General features: G+C 42.6%; 1 protein-coding gene across 12 annotated transcripts in view; it reads left to right on the top strand.

The window, feature by feature from the left end:
- The window catches only part of ZNF618 (zinc finger protein 618), a 270,471-nt gene that overhangs the window by 159,539 nt on the left and 92,759 nt on the right, over window positions 1-18,173 (top strand). For 8 of the 12 annotated variants that reach the window (XM_034793684.1, XM_034793691.1, XM_034793688.1 and 5 more), the window contains exons 3-4: window positions 11,224-11,480; window positions 15,697-15,792. In XM_034793684.1, the coding sequence (XP_034649575.1) occupies window positions 11,224-11,480; window positions 15,697-15,792 (353 nt within the window). Of the gene's footprint in view, window positions 1-10,714; window positions 10,909-11,223; window positions 11,481-15,696; window positions 15,793-18,173 lie in introns of those variants that run through there. The other 4 variants (XM_034793693.1, XM_034793685.1, XM_034793692.1 and 1 more) reach the window with 2 other exon arrangements.

Here is an 18,173-nt window from a genome sequence, read left to right as displayed (position 1 = left end):
ATCATATTAAAATAGAAATTAGGGCTAAAATACCAGCCAAAAGGGGCATGAATGTGAATAATTTTATTAAACTTTTTACAAAACCTGTGTAAATATAGCAATCAGCCTTACTTGGAAATTAGCACCTATTGGCATTAGCTGTAAGGATGCCTCTTAATCTTAGTAAAGCTTTATCTAAATGAATAGCCCAGCCAAACAAAACCTGTAAAGAGAGTTTACATGTTTATACCGTTATAAAGTCTGAAGAAAGTTTTCAATTCCATGGGACAGTATACAATCCCCTGTCATTTACAAGGGGCTTTACAATAAAAACCTACATTTTAAAAGAGAAGCCAAGGCTTTATAATTTTTGAAAGCACAGAGATAAGATTGCTGGCATGTGCCGCCCTCTCATCCCCCCACATACATACTTTTTTGTGTTTTAGCTTTTATGCAAAGTAACATGACCCACCCTTCAACAGAGCATGCATGCAGATTTCATTATCAGACGTTTTACAAAACCTATGTAAATTTAGCAGCTTGGCTTATATCTGTTGAATTCTGAACCAGGAATAAAATCCCCTCTTTCTATATAATTCCTTTACCATTTGTCTTTAGAAAATGGTAGGCAGACCCTAATGAAAAACATATATAATCTTTATGCCCATTTCCTTTATTCCATTTATACAAAGGAATGGGTTTCTTCATAGACTATTATACTTATTGGAAACGAATGCTATTGCCTTAAGTTGTATTAGAGGCCTCTTAAAGTTTCTAATGGTTTTGAAGGACAGATGATAATAATTAATAATAATGTAGCAAAACATAGAACACACAAACACAGCACCACTTACTCTCCCATCCCCTGCCCTGCTTCCCAAATGGATACTCTTCTCATCCCTTCAAGACCTGGACTTTGCAGATGATCTTGCTCTCCTATCACATACCCAACACCATATATAAGAAAAAACAACTTGACTTAACGCATTCAGCCAGCAAATTGGACTGAAAATCAACCGCAATAAGACAGATATCATGACCTTTAATATTGCCGCCTCATCACCAGTATGGATAGAGGATCATGTTCTCACCAGTGTAGAAACATTCTCATACTTGGACAGCACCATCAGCCAGGACAGTGGAACAAGCCAGGACATCCGGAACAAAATCGGTAAAGCCAGGAACACCTTCAGGAGCTTAAATACAGTCTGGAAATCATCAATATACAACACCAAACCCAAACTCAAGATTTATCAGAGCTGCATACTTTTAACACTACTTTATAGTGCAGGATGCTGGGGAATGAGAAAGTCTGACATGACCAAACTGTCTTCATTCCGTACAACCTGCCTCAGAAAAATCCTCCATATCTTTTGGCCCAGGACAATTTCAAACCAAGATCTGTTGACACAGTGCAGCCAAGAGGATCTGAGCACCATCATTGCCAGGAGGCGTTGGAGATGGATTGGCCGGGTGCTTTGGATAGAAACTGATTCCATCACCAGAGTAGCAATAAGATGGACACCTGAAGGCAAGCGAAAACAAGGCTGCCCAAAAGCAACATGGCGAAGAGCTGTGGAAGCTGAGCTGAAAAACCTGGGGCACAGCAGGGGAACCATTGAAAGACTTGCCAGAAACAGACAGGAGTGGAGGAGCTTCGTCACTGCCCTAGACGCCAGAGGCGTAATAGGAACATGATGATGATGATGAAGGCTAACTCCAGTACTAGTCAGATTCTTTCCAACTACAGTAAAGAAGAGAATTATCAGATACATAGATGAACACAGTTTGTTGGGGAAGAGTCAACATGTTTTTTGTAAATGGAAATCATGCCTCACCAATCTATTAGAATTCTTGGAAGGGGTCAACAAGCATGCGGGCAAGGGTGATCCAGTGAACACAGTGTACTTGGACTTTCCGAAAGCCTTTGACAAGGTCCGTCACCAAAGGCTCCTAAGCAAAGTAAGCAGTCATGGGATAAGAGAGAAGGTCCTCTCCTGGATCAGTAACTCGTTCAAAGACAGGAAACAAAGGGTAGGAGTAAATGGTTTGTTTTCAGACTGGAGAGAGGTAAATAGTGGTGTCCCCCAGGATCTGTAATGGGACCAGTGCTCTTCAACATATTCATAAATGATCTGGAAAAAGGGGGAACAGTAAGGTGGTAAAGTTTGCAGATGATACACAATTATTCAAGATAGTTAAATCCAAGCAGACTGCAAAGAGTTGCAAAGGGATCTCACAAAACTGCGTGACTGGGCAAGAAAAGGGCAGATGAAATGCAATGTTGGTAAGTGCAAAATAATGCATAGTGGAAAACATGATTCCAACTATACATACAAAATGATGGGGGTCTAAATTAGCTGTTACTACTCAAGAAAGAGATCTTGGAGTCGTCATGGATAGTTCTCTGAAAACATCCTCTCAATGTGCAGTGTCAGTCAACAAAGCTAACAGAATCTTAGTAACCATTAGGAAAGGGATAAATAATAAGACAGTAAATATCATAATGCCACTGTATAAATCCATGGTATGCCCACATCTTGAATACTGCATGCGGGTTCTGGTTGCCCATCTCAAAAAAAGATATATTAGAATTCGAAAAGGTATGGAGAAGGGCCACAAAAATGATTAAAGGTGTGGAATAGCTTCCGTATGAGGAGAGATTAATAAGACAGGGACTTTTCAGGTTGGAAAAGAGACAGCTAAGGGGTGGATATGATACAGGTCTATAGAATCATCAATGGTGCAAAGAAGGTGAAGAAGGAAGTATTATTTACCCCTTTGCATAACACAAGAACTAGGGGTCACCTAATAAAATTAATAGGCAGCAGGCTTAAAACAACCAAAACAAAGTACCTCTTCACACAATGCGCCATCAACCAATGGAACTCATTGCCAGGGGATGTTGTTTCAAAATTATAATTGGTTTCAAAAAAGAATTAGATAAATTCATAGATAATAGGCCCCTCCCTCAATGGCTATTAGGCAAAATGGTCAGGAATGTGACTCCATGCTCTTGGTGTCCCCTAACCTCTAACTGCCATAAACTGGGAGTGGATGACGGAATGGATCACTCAATGTCCGGTTGATTCCCTCTGAAGCACCTGGCAACGGTAACTGTCAGAAGACAGGGATCCTGGTCTAGCTGAACCATTGGTCTGACCCAGTATGGCTGTTCTCATGAATGTTCATATGTAATGGGGGGGGGGCAAAGCCACTGACCACTTACTCTGTGCTGACACACCAGTAAAAAACGTCAATCCCAAATGTCTTTTCTTTTTGACTGATAAAAAAGCCGTGTCTCATAATCAAAATGTGTCAACGTCTTTACTTTTAGCCATACGATATGGCCTCATCTGCAGAACAATTACTTTTTTTGCATGTAATTTACCATCACATTGATACAACCCCAAAGAATTAATTTTCCTGCACTTTAAAACTGTACATTGTTTAGTGCCTTTAAAACGGTAACCTCTAGCACAATCCTCTGTCCTGGCCCCACCTCTCATAAACATTTTGGTTTTGTCATAGCCAAAGAGGAAGAGGTCTAATGAAATAAAAATTACATTACAATGTTTAAAATATACACTGTCCCAACCTTTAACTAGTAATGTTAGCTTGTTTTTCATTTTTTGCCTAAATGAATTGTCCAATTCTACTAAAAAACCCAACCAAACAACAACTTTTCTAAAGGCAGCGTTTAGAGATGGGACATAGGCCTCTTAATAGGCTTATCAATTGTAAATTGCAAAGAAAGTTTTAGATTTCAGGTTGCAATACAGGTTGAGTTTTTTTTACAATACAAATACAATTTTAAAAGGCATGAAGGTCAGAGACAACGAGGTAGCCTCTGACACTGTTATCTGAAGAAACAGCCCCCAGCTTAGACACTGTCCTTTTCCTTTCCTGACATTTTTAATCTAAAGCTGATTCCTTCTCCATATTCTTCTCCTAAACATTCTGCTTTTAATCACATCCAATGAAGTTTTAAAAAAGAACTATCCAAAACTTTGAAAAGTTTAATATAAATACCAGGGCCTGGGGATAAGAGAGCTGGCCTGGATTTTAGGGGAGCATTGATAACTGACTGAAATCTTTATTTAGTTAAACAGTTTTGCGTCAATTCTTGGTTAGTTATCATGCTTTAGCATGGGCAAGCATTTGTCATACAGAAATTCTAGCCGACTTCATGAGGCATTATTTATCCCACTGTTTTGCCAGTCTTCCTAATTGCTTTTACAATGGACTATCGGAAAAAGTAAATAAATAACATTAACAAAATGTGGATTATATACTTGGCGATATTTTGTAGCAGCACCTGCAAAGCAACAATTAAATGTTTTGTTTTTGTTTCTAATTGCATTCAGGGGTCCCTAAAGAATTATTGTTTCTGTTTTTGTAACAGTTTACATTTTATTTTTACACAAGCTGTAACCCTTGATACTTCTCAGCGTTAACTACTACAGGGTTAGTAGAGGAGAGACCGGAGAAATTACTGAAAACAGTGACGGTTAAGGGGTGACTTGATTACAGTCTGTAAGTACCTACATGGGGAACATGTCTTTAATAATGAGCTTTCTAGTAGAGAAAGGTTTAACACAACCCAGTGGGTGGAAGTTAAAACTAGACAAATTCAGACTGGAAATATAGTGTAAATTTTTAACAGTGAGAGTAATTAACCACTGGAACACTTTATCAAGGATTGTGGTGGATTCTCCATCACTGACAATTTTTAAATCAAGGCTTGGTGTTTTTCTAACAGATCTGCTTTAGGGATGATTGTGGGGCAGCTCTCTGTCCTGTGTGATACAGGAGATCAGGCTAGATGATCACAAGATCTCTTCTGGCCTTGGAATCTATGCACAGAGTTCCTTGCATTCATCCTCAAATTCCAGTCTAAAGTGATTTCTAAATCACATAGGCATTTTTGACTCTGTGTGTGTGTGTGTGTGTGTGTGTGTGTGTGTGTGTGTGTGTGTGTGTGTGTGTGTGTGTGTGTGTGTGTGTGTGTGAGAGAGAGAGAGAGAGAGAGAGAGAGAGAGAAATATGGACTTCTTTCACCATAGAAATCCGTCCACATTTTGGTTGGTCTTTAATGCTTAACAGTGTAAGCACCAACCATACCTCAGCCTACAGTTTCCTGCCCTGGGGGGAGCCACCCCAGAGAGTGTGAGGATAATTTGTTTGTCATGGTCAACCAGTCTCTCAGATGTAGTTCACATCAAGAGTGCCAAATATTATTAGAAATTGGACTGAGTCTGTCAACTCATGTAATAGGTGCTATCATAATAGACAATAGTTGAGGCAAACATATGACCATCAGATGGTAATTACTTTATCACTACGAAGAAGGCAGAGTTGAACCGGAGACCTTCAAGGAAAGTCCGTGTCTCACATTTCCCAAATCATCCAGTATCTGTGTATTATATTCTTAACATAAATGTGTCATGTAGACATGGAAGCCTTTCTTTCTAAACATGTATTGATTGGAAATGAAGATGGTGACACTGTATGTGTGTGTGAGAGAGAGAGAGGGGATTGAATTGAAATAGATATGTGTAACTGTGGATTAGTGAGGAGTGGATTTGGCCCGAGTAACATACAAGGACAGCTTGCCTCAGCCTATTTCTACATTTATGGCCCTGTGTAGAGTGCAAACGCTGCACGCTGCCCTGCCATGTGTATAAATAGCAGTGCAGGCCGTGCGGCACTGCTTAGGTGAGTAAAGTAGAGACACGCCAGAACCTCCCACATCTACGCTGTTGTTTTCAGCAGTGCAATGCTGTGAAGCGCTGCTGTGAAAGGCTCCGGCAGTGGGGAAAGGTTCTGGCAGTGGGGAAAGGTTCTGGCAGTGGGGAAGCAGTGGAAAAAGGCTATGGCATCTCCCTGCTGCTGGAACCTTTCTCTACTGCCTCTCCCTTGCCAGAGCCTTTCCCTGCCATGTGGACGTAGCCTGCTTTTGGCTGTGGTATGTGACTACACCGCAAGTGTGGACAAGGCCTACCATGTGAAATTGACTGATGGCTGGAAAGTCACTTTAAGTGAGATATTAAATTACAGGAATATTGTAGGAAGTGAATTTTTAAAAGAACTCAAAAAGCAGTTATGAAAATAGTTAATGTAAAACTTCTTGACTGAATTCTCTGTGTATATGAAATCGTATGTGGTAATAATATGTGACTGCTGTAGATTCACAATAGAATGGAAACAAAACACACGGTTTCTCCAACTTAAAATGTTTGAGCATCGGTGAGTGTTGTTTCTTGCATTTAGGAGTCCTGTAGTCTGGTTGAATGGGCTTTTTTACTGCAAAAATAAACTCTGACCTGTGCAGTACAGAATTGAGACTTGTCAACTTCTTAAAGCTGTGCAAGTCAAGAGTGCAGAAGCAGGAAGTGGTCAGGAGAAAAAAATCTAACTAGTCAGTCCCCAGGATGCTGCCACAGATTAAGTAGTTGTTGTTTTATGTAATGAGTAATGCATGCTAATCGTAAAAACAAAAACAAAAAACCCCAGTGAAAACAGTGTATTGGTTGTGGCCAAAAGAGAACTCATTTGCTATTGCTTTATTTTCATCTAAATGCATCCCATGGTTTTTGCCCAGTTGTTCAGATACTAGAACAAATCCAATAAAAGTAGAAATGCTAAGACCTGCTCCTCTTTTCTATCTGAGATACCAAGGGATACATCCTGTGACCTGTGTTGTACCTGCAGCGTTGTCCTTTCACTCACAACAAGAATTTGTTGAGTGTCTAGGAGGTGAAATGGAATGAGTTGTGTGGCTTGAATATCAAATAGGGCCATGTGGCCAGTCACCAGACTATCGTTCTCAGTTTGATGCGGATCTGAAATAAGGTTTTGCAGGCCCAGGGCAGGATAATTTCTTGTGTGAGCATCAAGAGATATATAGGAAGGGGGTTAGCTGTTTATTAAATCTATGGGAGGCTGATCTTTCTGTTAAGCTGGAGCCCCTTGGTAGTTACACAACTGATGCTTTAAATGAGTATGTGTTAGTGTTTGGGGGATTAGGGGCAGGTAGTGGAATAATGTTGATTTTAGTTGATGTTTGTAGGTTGGTCTTTCCCAAGCAAGGTCAGGCAAGAGCCAGTCTGCCTGTTCTCTGGAAATTATCCTCTTAGTAGGGGTGGATAAAAAATGGCAATGAGCATGAAGAGATAAGGTACTGGGGGCCTGAACAAGTGTTTCTGATTCAGGCATTCATAGATCAAGAGACTTTAAGGCCGGAAGGGACCAGTAGATCATCTTGGTCTCACCTTCTGCATATCACAGCCCATTAAATTTCACCCAGTTATCTGTGTATTGAGCCCAATAACTTGTATTAGACTAAAGCATCTTCCAGAAAGGCAGCAAGAGATGGAAAATCTGCCCCTTCCCTTGGGAGTTTGTTCCAATGGTAAATCCCCTTCACTGTTAAAACTTTGTGTCTAATTTGAATTTGTCTGGTTTCAGCTCCCGGCCATAGATTCTTGTTCTGCCTTTCTCTGCTAGTTTAAAGAGTCCTTTGGAGCCCATGAAGGCACTCACATACTTGTAATCAAGGCACCTCTTGATCTCAGTCTTTCTTTTGATTAACTAAATGGACTGAGCTCTTCTTAAGCCTCTCACTGGAAGGCATTTTCTCCTGCCATCAAATCATTTATGTGGCTCTTCTCTGTACCCTCCAGTTTTTCAACGTCCTCTTTAAAATGTGGACAGCTGAACTGGAGAGAGTATTCCAGTGTCAGTCTCACCAATGCCATATACAGAGATAAAATCACCTCCCTAATTTTCCTCACTATTCTCCTGTTCATACATCCAAGGATCGCATTAACCCTTTTTGCCACAGCATCGCACTGGGAGCAGATGTTGTCCACTATGACCCCTAAATCCTTTTTGGAGTTACTGTTCTCCGGGATAGTCCCCCATTCTGTAGGTGTCATGGGGACCACTCACTGCTCTAGCGCCTCCTCCTGGCAGCTCTGGGGATTAGCTCCTTCCAGGTACTGAGCCCTCCTCTGGTAGTCTCTCCACCCGTTATCCTTTCTCACCCTGTGGCCCCTCGTTCCAGGAACTTCAGCTTCCTCTTCGTGACTTGGCCCTCCAGCCAGGTGACTGTGGTCCTCCCTTTCCGAGGTATCAAATTCTTTCGGGGCCTACTGTCCTAGGCAGTCCACTCTCCACTGCGTGGTCTGTGGCACTTCCCCAGTGGCTGGTAAGGGAACCCAGTTCTGCCCTCTATTCCAACTTCCGGCTCTCCCCCTCTCCGGGTTTGCCAGCCCCCAACTCCCTCCTCCCAGGGAGTAACTATAGGCTCCTTGCTTCCAACACGCCTCCCTTTTCCCAGGGAGTGACTGCAGCTCTCTTCTGCTCTCAGCTCCTGGGCTTTATATGGGCCCCTCCTGTTCCCATCCAGCTGAGCCTCATTTAATCAACCCCTGCTCCCTGGCTCCCCCTCCAAGTGCAGCCTGGGCAGTCAATTCGCCCAGCTAGCCACCTTAACCCCTTCAGCCCCTGGGTGGGGTGGACACCCCTTCATAGCAGGTATGGCCTATATTCCTTGTTCCTAGAAGGCACGACCTTTCATTTGGCGGTATTAAGATGCATTTTTAATGGGCTCAGTTTACCAAGTGATCCAGACTGATCTATATGAGTTAGCACTCCAGTAATCTTTGTGTCATTCACAAACTTTATCAGCAGTGCTTTTATATTTACTTCAAGATCAGTGATGAAAAACTGAATAGCGTCAGGCCAAGAATCATTCCCTGCGGAACCCCACTAGAAACATCCCCATTTGATGATAATTCCCATTGCCATCTGCTTTTTGGGATCTGTGAGTTAGTCAAGTTCTTACTCCATCTAATGTGCTTTATTGATATTGTGTAATTTTTTGAACCATGGTGTTGTATGTCTGTCTAGACTAGATCATGTCTTACAGAAGTCCAAGCTGCACAGTTGCCTTTATCAACCAAACTTGTAATCTCATCAAAGAACGAAATTAATTTTGTTTGACACCTATTTTCCATAAAACCAGGTTTCTGTCAGTTCTTTCTCTGCTTCCACACTGGTACTAATTATATTTCTGTCTGTTAATTTTTTATCAATTGAATCCCATATCAGCTTTGCCATTATTTTGCCTGGGATTGATGTCAGGTAACCAACCTATAGTTATCCAGGTCATCCAGCTTTCCTTTTTTGAACATTGGCATAGCATTAGCACTGTTCAGTCTTCTGGAATTTCCCTGGTAGTAAAAAAAAAAAAGTATTAAAAATGAGCACCAGTGGGCCAGAGGTCTTTTTACCAATTCTTTTGAGTGCCTGTTATCCAGATCTGCTGATTTTAAAACATTTATCCCTTGTAAATGATGTTTAACATTCTCCGTGGTTAATAATGGACTGGAAAGCACTTCATTATCCTCATGTGATAGAAGTACATCATCCTGCTTCTTCCCAAATACACAACAGAAATATTTATTGAGTACTTCTGCTTTTTTTGTATTATTGTTAACAATTATCCCATCTCCATCTAGAAATGCACCTGTACTATTGCTAGGATTTCTTTTGTTCCTAATATAGTTAAAACAGACAAACAAAAAATCAAAAAGACTCCTTCACATTGTCCTTAGCCCTTCCAGCCATGGAATTTTCCCTGATGCCCTTAGCTTCCCTTATCAGTTTTCCATATTTTATAACTTTTAATTTGGATTAATTGCTACCTATTTCCCCCGTTTCCCATTTGTTATATGTTACTTTTTTATTTCTAATTGCTGCCTTCACTTTGCCACTGAACCAGGATAGGCTTTTAGCCAAAATTGTCCTCTTTCCTGATTGTGAAATCAGGGCTTTTGGGACGTCTAATAAATTCTTCTGAAAGAACTCCTTATTTTCATTGACATTTTTCTGTGTAAATTCATCTTTTATCAGTTATAAAAGCTCTGAATGATTTTCAAGAAAACTTGGGTAGATGGGGGGGCCTCTATTGGGTGTCTCAGGAATAATTTTCCTTTCTGTTTGGAGGCTACTAATTATACATTTCATTTTTTAATGACAATGAGGGGGTGAGAATGTCTGATGTCTGGCAGCCCTGCTGTGACTGACCCATTTGAAAGAGCAACTCCATAGCTGTGTAGGAGGATGTTCAGTAATTGTTACAGAAGATTGTTCTCATTGTTCATTTACTCCTCTCCTTTTCATCCCCTCACTACTGTCCCCTGTGCAATTTTTCTTTCAATTATAGCAGTGATATCCTGATCAGTTGCCTCCTTTGGGTTGCACCACATACTATCTTTTCACCTGATATTATAAAATAGTATATGGTTAGTTCTACAGCATATTTATTAGTACTTTGGTGATATCTTCATTTAAATATCCAAAGCAATCGGGTTTCCTCCTCTTCCACTAATTCATGGTCTAATAGATCTCTGCAGTAGCATATCTTAACCTGATATTCATCCTAAGTTTTCTATTACTTAATTTCATCCATTACTCCTAGTTATAATAGCGCGTTAAACTATGTTTGGCAATTTTTCTGTCTCCTTGGTGTTTCCATTGTCTAAATACTTCACAGACTCTTAGCATGTCTGCTACTCCATAGCCTTTGGTCAGCTAAGCTACTGTATATATATTTAGCTCTTTTAGTCTGTCCTTGTACATTGATCCTGCAATCTTCCACATTATATGTGTTCATCTTTGAATTTCCTCCAGTTTGTTTATACCCAGTGCTGGTGACAAGATGCCCAAGACTGGACATATGAGTGGATTCAGGAGAGTCAAATAAAGGGACTGCATTCTGATGATTCCTCTGTCTGTGAAACCCCAAACTGCTCATTTTCTTTTGCTGCCATATCACATTACCAGACTAGAATGAATTTGCTGCCCATTATCAGCTGTAGATCTCGCTCAGATTTTTGTTTTCCAGGTTTCTCCCTTCTGGTAAGTATCTGTGCTTTTAAAAAGACTGTTTTCCTGCAAGATAGTATTAGCTTTGTTTTTCCAAAGTGGAATCTCATTTTCTTTCCTGAGTCAGTTTGTTGATGCTATTTAAGGTTGTTTTCATTACTAATAAATAGTTTTATTACTTTTGTAAGTACTTAAAATTTTATCACTCATTTATCACAGACACATACAAACATACACAGTAATCTTAAATAAACCATAGTAAACAGAAGTATCTTTATTTTGGTGTCAGTAACTAAAAGTTGAGCTAGAAAATAAGAATTCTTATTTTTTCCTCTTCCCCGCACCCAGGGAGCACTTGAAGAGGAGCCCGAAGAGCCCAAAAGCAGAGGGCTCTGATTCTGTGACATCTCAGTCCTCGCCGAGTGAAGAGCCCGGAACAATGACGGAGGTGAAGGTGAAAACAGAGATACCAGATGACTATATTCAAGAGGTGATCTGGCAGGATGACACCAAAGATTCCAAGAAAAACATAAAGGATGGGCCAGGAGATGTGCCAGCAGAAATCTGTGTGGTGATTGGAGGGGTCCGCAACCAGCAGACACTTGGTAAGCTACTGGCTAACCGGTCTGTTGGTGATTGGTTCCTGGTTTCCCAGTATGAGTCTTGTCAAGTGTGGGGAGAGCAGAGAACCTCTGGAAAGGAAGTTGCTGAATGCTCAGCTCTACCCAGTAGCACTAAGCTGAACTTTTAAAACTGAATCTACATCCAGGCAGAAGATTATTCAATCCCTCTCTCTTTATTATGATTGTTTATTTGTATTACAGACATGCCTAAAGACCCAAGCAAGACCAGGGTCTCTCTGAGTTAGGTGCCATATACACACCCCCACACTCTCCCTCTTTCTGTCTCTCTCTCTGCCCTGAAGGATTTACAATCTAAATAGACAAAAGAAAGGAAGGAAGAATTATTATTCTCGCTTTACAGATGGGGCCCTGAGATTCAGAGAGATTAAATGACTTGTGCAGCAGCACACAAGACATCGGTGGCAAAGTCAGGAGTTGAACCCAAATCTCTGGAATGGAGCTGGTCAAAAAATAGGGGGCGGGATCCCCAGAGAAAATTTTATCAAAAACCCCAAACCCCAAACTCTTTAGCTGGAAACTGAAAACTTGGGATTTCAGCTGAAATGTTTTGTTTTCAGGAGTTGTGGGCTGACAACATTGGCCAAAAAGTGCCAAACGCTGAAATATTTTTGGTTTTCTGACAAAAAAAATTGAATTTTTTGAGGGAAGCAAACACTTTCCATGAAGAGTTTAATTGAGATAAAAACCAAATTTTCAGTTAGAAAAGTTTTGGAAAATTTTTAACCACCTCCTGAGGCAAGTGCCTTGAACCACAAGACCATCCTTCATCTTTCTCCTTAGAAGTAGTCCAGAGAGAGGGCATTTTTGCAAGCTACTGAAAGAGGGAGACAGCTGCTTTGAACAGTGACTCCTCCGCCAACTCTAAATGGAAGGGCTTCTACCAGCAGCTTAACAAGGCGGAGCTCCAAGAACAGTTGCTGAAACAAGAATAAGTCTCATGTGACAGGAAGAGGAAGGAGTTAGACCATGGGGAAAGCAATTTATTAGCTTTAGGGACTGGGAAGGAAACTAGTATGAGTTGCCTGGAGTTACCATAGTTTATTTGTGGTTAGTATTAATGTTTCGTCTGCCCCAGTGGTTTTAGGCTCATGATCATAACCCCAGCTGCTGCAGAGAGAACCCCTAGAACTTGTCATTAGCCAGGGGCTGGTCCAGGGTGTTGGATTTTTCTGATCCTCTTACACCATGTTTGCCATTCACTCCCCAGCTAGAACAGCTATTACAAAAGGCACTTCTCTTCTCTCCTTTCAGGTTGGAAGTACCAGCAGCCCCTGGGACCTAACTGGCGCCTGGCTGCTGACCTTCCACAGCCTAAAAAGGGAAAACTGCTGTTTAAATAGGGGAAAGAAAGGGTGAAGAGAGACACAGCAGGCCTGTTTGATCCCATAATTAGATCTATCTTAATATTGATGTAATTTGGTGGAAAATATATTCAGAATTGTAAGGGGCAGAGAGACCCCACAATTCCCTGCTCCCTGCTGGTGAAGAGGAGCACCAAGTGGGGTGCACCACTGACAGGGCCAGAGCTCCACAGGCCTGTCTTGGAAGGAGAGCTGGTGATCAGGTGTCCCAAGGGACCTCTGTCACAGCAGGTACCAGTGCTTTGGCAGTGCCCCCCCCCACCCCGCCCCAAAGGGGCTATGACTCCAGAAGCCAGAGGTCTGTAGAGTATCCTCCAAAGAACTGTGCATGAGCTCCCCCTGCTGGCTCCGTGTCAGCAGGCAGCTCACAAATACTGTTCCCGCAGAGCTGTGGTTCCTAGGTAACCCTGACAATACTAGTGTCGAAACGTGAGAACTCGACGGAAGGCAGCCATGTTGGCATCTACTGAATTTGGAAATGCATCAGAATGCCATGTCGGCCGAGGGCAGGACAACCCTCGGGGTTGATGCGTGGTACCGGTAGGGGGAGGTTATGTTGTGGGAGGGGAAAGAGGTGCTAATATCAGGTTTGAAGCCATAAGGCATGAACTAAAAAATGAATGGGGAAAATTCTCCTAGCCAGCAGTGCCCCTTTAAATGAATTGTGCATCATATTTTTTTATTTTATACCCTAGTTGCTAGTGTTCTTTAAAGCCAACTGGATCCTGAGGCTGGTTCCATTGTGCAGAGCCCTGCGAGTGTATCCATGCATCGGGCCCCTGTTCGTTTGGGAGGTGGCACACGGACTGGCGCTGAATAACTTTTCTGTTTGGCCCCCAAGTACTGCACTCTGAGTGAACTGAGGTGCCCCAATAACCGTTTCTTGTGGTTTTTCAAACTGGTTCCCGCTCAGTGCTTGTGCCCCCACTCACCTTCACTGCCCTACAAAAAACACAAACCGGCCGTAGTGCAAACATCATCTCTGCAACTTGGGCAATTGTTGCCTTGCAGGCGACATTTTGCTGCTGTTCTTGGGTTGGGGTTACCAAAGCTTGGACAGCTCTGTAAGGACAGGCTCCTTGTTGTCTGCAGCTGCATGAGTTCTCCATGAGATTTGCCTTCTGAAAACTTTACTGTGAATTGACCCAGTTGCCCATTGTTTCAATTGCTTCAGCAGTGAAGGCAAACTGGGGCGGGGTTTTACTTCTCTTCATCAGAGAAACTGAGATGCGAGGTGTTTAAAGTGGTAATTTTATATGGGGTATAATAGTAAAGGAAGAATTGATGAGAGGGAAGGTAACAGATCCCCTCCACTTTCTATAATGTGCCATTACCAGCCCCACAGAGTATCGCTTTTCATATTGTGCGAGAGGTGTTGTCAGGTAAATAGGAACTGGATTGTCCACATCAGGTCTGCTCTACGTCCCTCGGCAACAGTGCCCCTGAGGGTTGCAAAGCATATGAAGGTTCCACAGTGACAAGGAGCTTTCTTCACCAGACAGAGCTATGACTCCAGGGCTCAGTTTGAAATCTGGACCAGGCGGCTTTACTCCTTGTCTGAGATAGATGTTGCCCCTCAGCTTGCCCTGTTGCTTGCCCTCAGCCAGGATGTACTCTTGCTGTTACGCTTAGGCCTGCGTTGTTTCAGATCAGTCACTCCCAATCCTCTTATTCAGCCACCTGTCTCCAGAAATCTGGACTGCTCCAAACTCTCTTCTCATTGGCTTTGGAGCAGCCCAGTCTCCATGTTAGAGTGAATACAACTAAATAGGGTTCAAGCAGTGATGGTGCCCAGAGTATTAGTCCCTCAAGCTTGATGTACCAGTGCTGGTCCATCTCTGATTAGTGACCACTGGGTTAGAGCACTTGCTCATCTTCTCTTGGGCACTGTGTCACAGCTCAGGCATCACAAACAAGTAGAGTTTACAGAACAATTGGCAGTAACTTTGGGACCTGATCAATGGCTGAATGACAAAACTCTGACAACCCAAATCCCTCTGTTCTCCAAATCTTGACAGACCAGCCTAAGGAATATCTGGATGGCCCCCCGTTAGTAGTTTCTAACAATGAGCAGCTCAGAAACGTAATTTTACTGGCGACCTCACCTGCTGCCTTTGGGTCCCAGGCTGTCTGAATAGCTCCAGCACTAATGTTTCTTGGGGAGGCACAGCTTGGCAGGCAGACAGACATGCTCCCACAAAAATCTATCTGGGAGCCAAGAGGCAATGAGTGGGACATGGCCCTTTCTACTGGGAAGGTGAGAGAAAGAGGAGCTGAGACTGGATGGGATTTTGTGAATGGCCTAATGTCTGTCTTGTAACGTTGCGAATTTGATCATTTCAGTGTTTGGATTTGGGGGGATTATATCATCTGGGATTTGATCAGGAATAATTTTGTGTTAGACTCCATTTAAACCCTCACATGTGGGCAGCGATGCACCGTCAGAAACTTACTGAGGAGGACTTTCCAAGTGGAGGGGGGGGGGACATAAATGTTAGAGAGAGGAGATGAGGAGTGAGACAGTGGTTCTGTGTGAATCCTTTTGTTCTGAAGCCAGCCAGCTAATTTGTACCTACTTGATTCAAGCCAGGGGGCAGATGCCTCATCTACTAAGCAGCTTTGGGACGTCCAATATTTATGCTGAATTAGATCATGAGGCGCAAAACCTTAGAAAATTCTGCGTAGCCTTTGACATCTTGGTACACGCACAGGACATTACTCAAGTGTTTGACATTTTTACTAGGTTTCAACCCTCGTTATCTTTTGGAAATTCATCCACTTTAAGGGCTCTTGTCTGATTTTTTTGTGCAATTTAGATGGAAAAGCAGTGGAACACAGCTCTCCTGTTGGATATACACGAAATCGATACTCAGGCACCTGGATTTTTGACCATGCATTGAGATACACATCCGGTATGTGATGGAAGGGTGTGAAAGTTTAACCAGGGATCACAGAGCAAGGGGAAGCTCTAGATGCAACTGGCATGTTGCACAAATTCCAAACACAAGACTCAGGAAAAAATCTGGCAAAGTCTAACACACCAATAAACCGTGCACACCCCGCCCCCATCTCTTTCCATACCTCGGGCAGCGTTAACCTGTATGACTGGTCCCAACATGGCCAAGAGCCCAGGGTGGCTCTGTGACCATAGCAGCAGTGCCCAAGGCCATGCAAGCATGTTCTTTGTAAGCCGCTAGCATGCAGGGTGTCTTTTTTACCTTGCCTTTCCTCCCCCTGAAATAACACACACGTGGCAAATCATCACCACCTTCTCTCATTTTGGGGGTGAGTGTGGATGTTTCTACTCCCTCCCCTCCCCGAAAAGCACTGCAGTGCAGGATCTTCTAAACACAGGCCTCTATTTTTAGGGTTTCTCTGTTACAACCTGAGGACTCCAGGATTTGCTTAGGTCCCATGACAACCTCCACAAGTTGTCCTGTCTTCAGGGCATGGAGCTTTAACTGTTCTCACCTTACCACTTGAGGGCTCAGAGGAGTTGGCTAGATGTACCCTCATCTGAGGATGTGGAGCAAACACCTTCTGGGAAATTAGCCCAGAGCCCAGGAGAACATCAGCACAAAGAGCGTCTAGGTTGAGTCAGCCCTCCTGCTTCTTTTATATTATGGCACAAGCCGTCCTGTATATCAGGCTTTTGTGGAAGCTGTGATTTTAGTGTTCAGTACTGTGAAAGGTCAGGGACGTGGCTTATGTATACATGGGGAGAAAGTAAAATGGAAACCCGCAGGGTCTCAGTGACAGTGGATATAGAGCACTGGCCTTTCAGCCTTGGAGATCTGGGGTTCAAATGCTGGCTTAAGTCACAGGTGACAAGGAGTTTGGTGGGTCTTTCATCTTGGCCCTATGTGTCCACATCTCACGCTCCCATATTTTAGATCACTAGCAGGATCTGCCCAGGAGAAGCCAAAGGGCAGACTAGCAGAGGATCAACAGCCTTGGCAAATCCATTGGCCCATAGCCAGCACTAACAGCCTCTCACCTCTTCTGGCATCAGATTCATGGACACTTGTTTTCAGATGAGAAATCTCCTGTGTTCATGTTGGAAATGCAAGTTCAGCTTCAGGTTTTTGCCTCAAGGCAACACGTGGTCACATATGTGGGCCATTTTTTTTTCTTTGTGGAATGCTGCTCGACTAAATGTACTTACATGCGACAGAGACCATTTCCAGGGAAGTGGGGAGAAATACAAAAGAAAGACGCACAGGCTAAAAAAGATCGGAATAGAGCCCCTCATTCTTTTTGTTTTCTCCATGATCTTCACATATGCAAAGCTGTCCCTGGGTATTTGGCTGGTATTGCTGTTGGTTATGTTGTTTTCCTCTTGGCGTGACAGATCCTTAACAATCAAATGGAATTGTTATCCTTTGTAACCCAAGTGGTGAAGAGTATTTTCATTGACTGATTATATCTGGTTTTGAGTACTCCTATAAAAAGAGGATTTGGGTTTGGGGAGAAGTATAATGAATCATTTAATATGTAAAGTGATGTCAGAGGGATGATATCAACCTGTTGAGGCCCAAAATTTGGCCTACTTTGAATTTGTTAAAATCTGCTACAGACTGGCCCCGGGATTATGACTCTCTTTTCATATTCAAAAAATAAATCTCTTGCTAAGAAACGGAAGTGGATTTGGTTTGCTCCGCTCCCTGAGTGTGATTCCCCTTCCGAGAACCAATACAGCATTTTAAATATTGTTTCAAAAGACATCTTACTCTGACACTGCTATAGCACACTGTACTGTAGTGTGTTCTTGTGAGCGCCCCCTGCAGTTTCAGCACCAGTGGCGAGGAAGAAATACCCTTCGCAACTCGAAGGGCATTCCCATAGCAATGTTGTTTATTCAGAGACAAAGAAGACTTCTGCTCTGTTAGAAACAAAAGGGACACAGTCCAATAAGCTTCCCCCAAACCAAAAGGGACAGGTCATTGCATGAGAAGGAAAGGACATAAATAACAGTATACAGATAACTGGTTGACATTTTCCCTTGAAAGACATCACTCAGCTGAGCAAGTATGACCAAGAAACAAAAGAAGCAGGTGAATATTTGCTTGAATTTGTATGAGTGTGTGCTTTGGCCACACTCATGCTCCTTTGGTGTTTACTCACGTCCATGAGTTTTACTGGCTCTGCATGGTCAGGAAAAGTAAATTTAAAAGATACATTATCAAATAGCTGTGGACATTACATTTTAAATTCACACAAAGTAATGTTCTCTCTTCGCCCCTCCCTCCCCAGGTCCCCCTTAAAAGGGAGCAGGAACAGCGCTCCATGACTA

This window comes from Trachemys scripta, chromosome 17 (assembly GCF_013100865.1).
Source record: "Trachemys scripta elegans isolate TJP31775 chromosome 17, CAS_Tse_1.0, whole genome shotgun sequence".
Classification (NCBI taxonomy): Eukaryota; Metazoa; Chordata; order Testudines; family Emydidae; genus Trachemys; species Trachemys scripta.
The sequence above is the reverse complement of the archived record's forward strand: the minus strand, read 5'-3'. Positions and strand labels throughout refer to the sequence as shown.